The sequence below is a fragment of the Populus nigra genome, chromosome 7 (genome assembly GCF_951802175.1).
Source record: "Populus nigra chromosome 7, ddPopNigr1.1, whole genome shotgun sequence".
Lineage (NCBI taxonomy): Eukaryota > Viridiplantae > Streptophyta > Magnoliopsida > Malpighiales > Salicaceae > Populus > Populus nigra.
This window is the reverse complement of record NC_084858.1, coordinates 9,664,736-9,673,216: the sequence shown is the minus strand read 5'-3', so window position 1 is coordinate 9,673,216 and position 8,481 is coordinate 9,664,736. Positions and strand designations below refer to the sequence as shown.

General features: G+C 35.8%; 2 protein-coding genes across 3 annotated transcripts; both read left to right on the top strand.

The window, feature by feature from the left end:
- Positions 1-1,037: 1,037 nt before the first annotated feature.
- LOC133699235 (uncharacterized) lies at positions 1,038-3,910 on the top strand. Its single transcript, XM_062122404.1, has 4 exons — positions 1,038-1,457; positions 1,652-1,721; positions 2,100-2,498; positions 3,698-3,910. Exons 1-4 carry the CDS (start codon positions 1,369-1,371, stop codon positions 3,905-3,907), a joined length of 768 nt encoding a protein of 255 aa, XP_061978388.1. The 5' UTR covers positions 1,038-1,368; the 3' UTR covers positions 3,908-3,910.
- A 277-nt stretch (positions 3,911-4,187) lies between these two features.
- Positions 4,188-7,234, top strand: LOC133698171 (uncharacterized). Of its 2 annotated transcripts, none has more exons than XM_062121019.1 (7): positions 4,188-4,316; positions 4,457-4,530; positions 4,639-4,750; positions 4,851-5,053; positions 5,190-6,367; positions 6,457-6,728; positions 6,871-7,234. In XM_062121019.1, exons 1-7 carry the CDS (start codon positions 4,216-4,218, stop codon positions 6,890-6,892), a joined length of 1,962 nt encoding a protein of 653 aa, XP_061977003.1. In that variant the 5' UTR covers positions 4,188-4,215; the 3' UTR covers positions 6,893-7,234. The 2 variants fall into 2 exon arrangements, with proteins under 2 accessions (XP_061977003.1, XP_061977002.1); XM_062121018.1 differs by having other exon boundaries at positions 4,636-4,750.
- Positions 7,235-8,481: the final 1,247 nt, after the last annotated feature.

Below are 8,481 nucleotides of genomic sequence, written 5' to 3'. Positions count from 1 at the left end.
ATATAAAAAAAGATATTGTCTTAGTTTTTTTAATCAAATTATATTTTTACTAGTCATTCGGGTTGTTTTTGAACCTGTAAAATTAATTACATCAGATCGAGTCAATCTTCACATAGTTTATTTTCTTACTAGAGAACATGTTAACAACACTTACGTAATTTTTTTTATGTTCAATAAAAAATTAATCTGATCATAGTGTAAATGCATATAATTATTAGTTTAAATTAAAACCCAAGAGGATACTCCTTTGAAGAGAGTCTGACAAAAATACTAAAACATAAATAGGAGAATCGAATGAGATATGACTGAAATCATAAAGACACAATTGAACAAAAGTGAGATAAAATTGAGAATTAGATAATAATCAGAGGTTGATTTGAAGTTTCCCTCTTTTCCCTACTTTCTAAACAATCCCTACTTCATGTAATATTAAATTAATAGTTTTTTATAGTTCTGATGAATTGATGTAAAAAATTAAATGAAATATTTTTAATATATTTTTAAATAAAAAATATTTTTAAAAAACACATCCAATATAATACCGAATTACCGATCACAGACTTCATCCATGCATAAAACATAACATACAGTCACTGGTAAAATCCTAACCCTTGTTGGGATATAATTGTCTTTACTCACTATCCACTAACTCCACCATATTCGACCCCTATAAATATCTCCACCAAACTCTCTCTCTCGTCTCTCTCTCTCTCTCTGCCTTCATTATAAACAAAATATTCTCTATAATATCTCTCATGGCCATGTAGAAATCTCATTAGGGTTTCGAGATGGATCTGGTACATTACTGCCTTATCTCTTCAAATGCTTCACATTATAGTCATAATCTAAGTTTATCACCTTGAAATCGACTTCTTCTCCCGTGCTTTCTCTTGTTTTCTCGGGAAAATCTTTGCTTAGTATTTTTCATGTTTTCAAAGTAAAAGAAAAGAAAAGCTTTGATCACTGGCATTGTTTTTCCTTTCTCATTGCTAGTGAAGTTACTAAAAGTAGTTTAAATCGCAGGAAATACAAAGATTCTCGCTCACAGACCTCTCAAAGCAAACAAAAACTGCAGCTTCAAGTAAAGATCATGAGTTCCCAAACGCAGAGGTTTTGGAAACAAGTGTGATAAAATCAGTCTTAGAAGACAACAAACTACAGTAACTCTCTCTCTCAAAAAAAGTTGTTACAGAACGTACAATAATCACCAAGCTGCTCCATCTCTGCTGCACCTTCGATTCTGTTGACTGCGCCACATCACTACTCAACGGCGAGTTCGGATCGGTGCCGGTGATAAGTGAACCGGACTCAACCGGTCTCTCGCCGCTGCACGCCGCTGCAACTGCTAACGCGGCGCGTTGTGTGGAAATGCTTCTGGAAAAACAAGCTCGTACGGATTTGGAGAGCAGAGATGGACGCAGACTGTTACCTCTGGAGCTGTCCTTGTGTAACACCAGGTAACAAACAAAAGAAAGCACGTCGTTTTAATCTTTTTGATGAACTAAAATGGAAAAAGTGTAAAAACTTTTCGTTATTTTTTATGCATCTCACACTGCAGAAAGATATTACCTTATTTAGAAATGTTGCTTTTTCTTGTTTCTGTCCTTCCCGTGTATTTTTTGTTCAGTGATTTTTTTTTATGTTATTTTAGAAAGGATCTGATTTGGGATCTGGATGACAATTCAACCATTGAAGACTTGGTTGTTCAAATTAGTGAAAAGGTATTGAAACGTTTTGTTATATATTGTTTGGTTGCTGAGAAAGTGGTAGAAAGTGATTATTTGATGGCATTTTCTGTATTTATCATGGAATTAGGTCAAGTAAAGTCAAAAGAGTCAAATATATTTATTTTTTTGTAGTGAAAAAAAAGAAAAAGTCTATTAAAATAAGATTCATTGATTTGGTGATTTATTACAGGCTTTGGCTCGTTTTGGGTAATGAGAAAACAATGGAAAGAGACGCGAAATATTATTTATTCAATTTTGTTATATTTTATTAATTTATTAAGGGATAGTCGCAGCTCCGAGGACAGTAGGGAATTTATTAAATTAAGAAATTCTCTGTTTTTTTTATTAAGCTAATTTGATGCTTTTCTACAGGATTTAACTACACTAAAACTTCTTGCTGACAAAACGGAGGAAATCGGTGACGTGGCATACAGAATGGCGGAATCAGGGCGTGTGGTTGATTTAGCTGCTCTTTTGGTAGTGGCAGCAGATAAAATAAATGAATCGATTTTACCGGTGCGTGATGCTGTTTTGGATTGTAAAGAGAAGACCACAATTTACGAGGCTGTGATTAGAGAGGCATTGGCACTTGGCGGCCCTACGCCGTCGTTGAGGGTAGCTAAAAGGGTAACAGTTCTAAGCGAGAGTGAGCGTGCTGAGAAAAGGAAACTCTTGCTCTACGAGATTGAGTTGCTTCAGCTCTTTGGTGCTGTGGGTCTCGGATGTTGTACGGACAGGAAGTTACCGTCACCGTTAATCCGTGCTGCACAGGTCAGAATAGATCTTCATTCCCTCTAATTTTTATTTGGCATTTTGTTTATAATGTATGCAACATTATGTTACATGGGATTTTGGGAAATGGGCATTTATGCCGTACGAAAAGTATTTTTGATAAGATATTTTTTTAATAGTGTATTTAATAGTGTTTTTGTAGATAATTTTTAAAGTAATTTTTATTTAGAAATATATTAAAATAATATTTTTTTATTTTTAAAAAATTATTTTTAATCTAAAAATATTAAAAAAATATTATTTTAAAACAAATAAAAAATAAAATTTTTTAAATTTTTTTTAAAATATAAAAACATGTACTTAATCATTGATTATTGAGATCTGTGGGTACTTTTGTAAATCAGGGGGTTCATAATGAGGAATCACCGTGTACTCTCATTAGATACTTGGAACATATGGGCATAGACATTTGGGACTTTTACCTCAGAGGGGTCACCACAAATTCGTCTATTTCAAATTATCGAGTAATGACGTACAAACATGATTCTGTTACGACACCCCTTCCATGTCTTTACTTCGAAAAACTATTTTTTCAACCAACATTATTTTCTTTTCTTGGCCTGTGAAGTCTCTAATTAACATTTATTTTTCTACAATTAATAGCTTTATTTCCAGCGTTGTCTTCGTATATTTAAAGTGGGACTCGGAGTAGCAAATTGAAATTCTAGTAAGCAAGTGAAACTTTTGCAGATGAATATATCTAATTTCAAACGAACATATGCTTAGCAACTGCTTGGGATAAAAGAAGATCATGATATTTGTATCACGTTCGAAATCAGTATATTCTTACACTGTATTTGTCTTGGATAGACTGTCATTTGCATTATAATGTCATTTTAGTGACAAAATCTATAACATTATCAACTGTCCTAATTAATTTCCTTTCATTTTACGAGTATACTCTTCGGGTTCAGTGTATTCTGTTTCTTGCTTTTATATAGATTAATGTCATTTATGTACCTTTTAACTTGAATTCTCCCTGTATTCAAGTTAGCCTGTCATCCTAGACAAGAATACAACAAATTTCAGGAAAACTAATTGGGAAATTTATCGCCTTTGTATTACACATTCAAAACTTCTAAGAAAGGAAGCATAGTATACCATGTTAACAAAAGTCCACAGTATGGACCGTTATTTTCAAATGATCCGTAACCAGGTACTATTGATAATAATCACAGGCTGGAGATGAAACCATTATTGAGTTGCTTCTGAAGACTAACATAGACTTAAATGATGTCGATGCTGACGGACACTCTGCTCTTCATTGGTGTCTCAAGGCATATAAGCAATCATGTCCTCAGCAGATGAAGTCTCTCTCTCACACACGCACAAGCACAGGCACAGGCACAGGCACACGCGCACGCACGCACGCACTCTGGTTTTGCTGAACTTCAAATCGCCTTCTGTTCCAGGATCATGTGGCTTCTACTGAAGCATGGTGCTCGAGTGAACCAGAAAAATAAGCTGGGCTTGACAACTGTTCATATTGCTGCTTCAAATGGTAATTCACAGGCACTCCAGGTATTTATGTATCAGCTCTTCAGGTTGCTTTTACTGTTTTACTGTCTTCCAAGCACATCTTGGTAACAAATGATAGTTTCATAACTGAAGTTTTTTATCATGCTCATTTTGCTGTAAGACTGTACTGCAGGCTCTTCTATTGGAAGACCCGGATTGTATCAACTCTAATACAGAAATGAAAGAAACCCCGTTATTTTTTGCTGTGAAGAATGGCTATAAGGACTGTGTTGAAGTTCTATTACACTGGGGAGCAAGCACTGGAGTCTTTAATTTGCGGTTAGAAACAACTGATCTATTTTCATTTATTTCATCCGTTTTTGTTGTCTTTCTAGTATTTATCGTGTCTCTCGATGAGAAGATATGCTGATCCTTGCAACTTAATGCTGGCATCTTATTGTAACTATTATAATTCCCAGTAAACAGAGACCTGTAGACTTGGCTGAGTCACAAGACATGCGTTTCATGCTAAACAATGCTGATGTTAACCTCAGTAAGTTGAAATTCTTAACACACTCAAAAGGTTAGATTGAGTGGGAAAATGTCATAATAAAGAAGCTCGTGTCACTCATTTCATTAATCTCGTGCTCACAATCAGCAGTAAATCGTCCCATTCAGCAGAAATATACAGCATGGTTACAAGGAGGTGATGCAATTCAAGGGACCTGCAAAGAACTCTTTACCTTGACAGATGAAAGGAATCCTACTAATAGGTGACCTCCTTGGATAAACCGATAATTAAGAATCATATAATAAAATAGTGATTTTGTAATTTATTTGGTCCCATAATTTTCCACTGCTTGTGGACAGCAGGACTTGCTCGAGTACAAACAAAGAGATCTGTAAATACTTCCATTCTCCTCGTGGATGTGTTAGAGGCACCAAGTGTTTCTATGCACATTCTGAAGAAGAGCGACAGCAGGTGAAGCAGGGAAAATACATGATTCATTCACCTGCTGCAGGGCAACTAGAACGGAAAATTTTTGTTGAAGGCCTCCCAGCTTCTGTAGATTCTGGTTAGAAACCGAACACATTCATGCAACTACATATGTAGTCTTATTAACCTGAAGATTCAAGTGCTGATTTAGTAAGCCAAAGAACTTCAATTTTGTCTTATATTTTGTCTTTCTTCTCCAACCTTTTCTGCATCAGACTCTCTAAAAAAAAATCTTGAAGAGAAATTTGGTTCGGTGGACAATGCTGCAGTACTTGGAGTTCAAACAGCAGACAAGATGCAGTCTCGTGGATTTGGCTTCGTCACCTTCAAAGATAAGAAATCTGTTTCTGCAGCTGTTGAGGCACACCATGTTATTATTATGGGAAAGCAGGTTGAGATCAAAAGTGCTGTTCCAAAATTCCTTCTACTAGCTGAGTTCCAGAAATCAACCCAACAACGTGAAAGAAATCAGATTGACGAGAAACTTCCACAAGCACAAACGCCCAAAGAGAGAACTGAGACGGAAAAGGCCAAAACTGACGTGCTTAATAGACAGACATCAAGTGAGAAGACAGAAAAAGTGATCCTTAGTTGTAATTCCACAGAAGAGATAAAATCTGAGCCAAGGACTTGGGCTGATACTTTAATCCATGGTCAAACAAAAGCATGTTCTAGTGAATCTCAAACACATGAAAGATGCATGCCTAAGTGGTTCAGAACATTAAGAAGGTGGCTCCCTAGCTTCTTGCAACAAGCATCAAAGAGGGGAGGACAATATGCTCTATCGTCGGTGAAAGCTGATTTCAGGGCCCTTTTTGGCCTAGAATTAGACCATGCCTCTCTCGGTTTCCCAAAGCTTAGTGACTTCATGAAATCTATCCCTGAACTTTGTCACGTTACGTATCACACTCCAGCCAATCATATGATACTTCTGCCTAGCCTTCCCATTCCTTGTCAGCAGCCACTTCAAGATGTTACGATTGACAGTCCATCTTCACATTCTACATCAATTGGTGATAGCGGTAATGGAAATTCTGATGGTTCCATTTGCTCTCAGGAACCTCTTCTTGTGTCCATTGAGAATGATGACTTAAATGATAGCAGCACTAGGGTGTCCCTTCAGATCACTGATGATAATCCTGCAGATAAATTGCCCTGTGTGAACTCGAGGTTTCTTCAATTCTTGAAACCAGACCCAATCTTTCATGCTCGACCGTGGGTAAATAGTGACTCTGATGGAGACAAAGAGAGTACTGTTGGTGAAAGAGGATCAGGAAATGGGTTTCAAGAGATGAAGCCCTGGCCTCAAGGAAGGCATTTGGTTTTAGAGGCCCTTGCCAGAAAAAAGAATAGCTCATCTGTTTACTTTCTTCGTGAATTTGATTTCTATGATGTGAGGATTCAACAAGTTGAGATTTATTCATTCAGTATTCTAAACTTCATTTTGTTTTATGATAAAATAATATTGGGTGGTAATCGCAGGAATACAAGGCATGCATCGCACAAGGAAGGTGCCTGGGGTGCAACGAGCGTCGGATGTTGTGGGCCAACTTCCCATGCTTGCACTTGGTGTGGTGTGCTGATTGTAAACTACAAGCCATGATGGCAGCTCGCCTTGGTGAACACAAATGTGTGGTGTGTGATATCAAAGTGCAGGCAATAGATTTGATATCCTGGCATGAATACTGTCAGCCCATTCTTGACACAGCTTGCATCAAGGAGTTCCCCCCATTTGATCCGGATTACATGCTAAAGTAAGGACATGCCATATTAATTTATTTATTTTCTTTTACATTTTTAATATGAACCAACAAAATGCTTGATCATTGCTTAATTACTTGTCTAATTTCTAATGGTTTTTCTTTTTGCTCTGCCTCTGCCTCTGCCTCTATCCAGGAAGAAGCCTATATTTGAATAGAAGAGAGAGCTGCAGTACATGTGAAGGCCTTAACAGACCAGCAGTCCGCGACTTGCAGCACTTGGGAAAAGGTTTATGGGAGGGAGCGGTTCTTCTGAGCGAAAAAAGAAAGAAAAAAAAAACCTAGATATACAAGACTATCATACTCATGTAATGAAAAAACCTAGTATATACATAGGCTTGCCTCCGGCAAAATTTCAACTCTTTTCACCATTTTGTTGATTCCCTCTTTTTATCTTTCGGTCGAGAGGGAATCTATATATAGATTTCAGAGTGTATAGTTCCCAAATACAAGCATGTATACATGCCTTTGCCATCCAATCGACAACATTAATTGATTGATACGAGGGATGTGCTTGTTTTAGTAAAACTAGAAAAAAGGTTGAGTGAATTAATGCCTTGATCAAATATTACGGATGCTTCTTTTAGGGTGAGTATTTTCAGTTCGGTTTAGTTTTTATTTAAAACAACCAAATAAACTGAATTTTTATTTTTTTTAATTCAAAACTAAAATCGAACCGAAACCGGTTTAAACTGATCATTTTCAGTTTGGTTTGGTTTGGTTCAGTTAATTGAGAATTTTTTTTGAACAAACCATATAATCCATTTGTGTTTCATGTGAAGGGCAAGCTGATGCCAACAAATGGAGAAGAATGATGAATTGATTGGCCTAAATGGCAAGGATTTCAGTCATATACAAGTGCAAAATAATAATCTAAATGATAAGAGGACCAACATGATTTCCACCAACTCATAAAAAACCCAAAACAACCCTAGAAAATCCATGAAACTGAGACACATAGAAGAAATACACATCTTTTTTATGCAAAAACAAACAGAAAAAACACAAATTTATGCAAAAAAAATATTTTTTATCTCTTCATCTTTTGTTTATAAACAATAATGATGAAGTGTACAGTATGAAAAAGGAAAAAATGATAATTTGGGGTCAAATGGTGATGTAAGACTTGAGCTAATTAAGAATAATGAGAGAATTAGAGAAGGATAGTTGTGAGAGAGGGCCAACTTGAAAGACATTTGGAAGAGAGGCGGCTTAGTTTTAGGGGTTTTTTTATAGTGGGTTTAAAATTTAAATGTTGGTTGAATCGGTTTTGCTCGATCCGGTTCAATCAGATTTCAAAAATCAAAACTGAACAAAACTAATTTTTTTTTTTAGGTTTTTAAATCGATTTATTTGATTTTTTCAATTTAATTAGTTTTTTAATATTTTTGTTCACCCCTACTCCTTTTCCTTGTTTGTTTTCTAGTACCTTGATATTAGCTATTTTGGCATGCGTCTTCACAAGTAAATCTCATTATTTTGAAGTTTTGATTTAATTTTTTTTAAAAAAAGACTTGCTTCTTTTGTTTGGCCGGCCAATGATGGATCATGCAAATAAAAGAATAACATGCGTTTATGACTTGACCCATGAGGGAAGGAATCTTTGTAAACTTTAATTCATCAATTCCAAATCTTCTTGAATTTCTGAAGCTATTAAAATACCACACCAATGCAAAAAGTAACAGTATGCTCCATTTAATAAAAATAAACCCATGTCAAACTGCGCTTGTAATTTTGTTGTATTGGA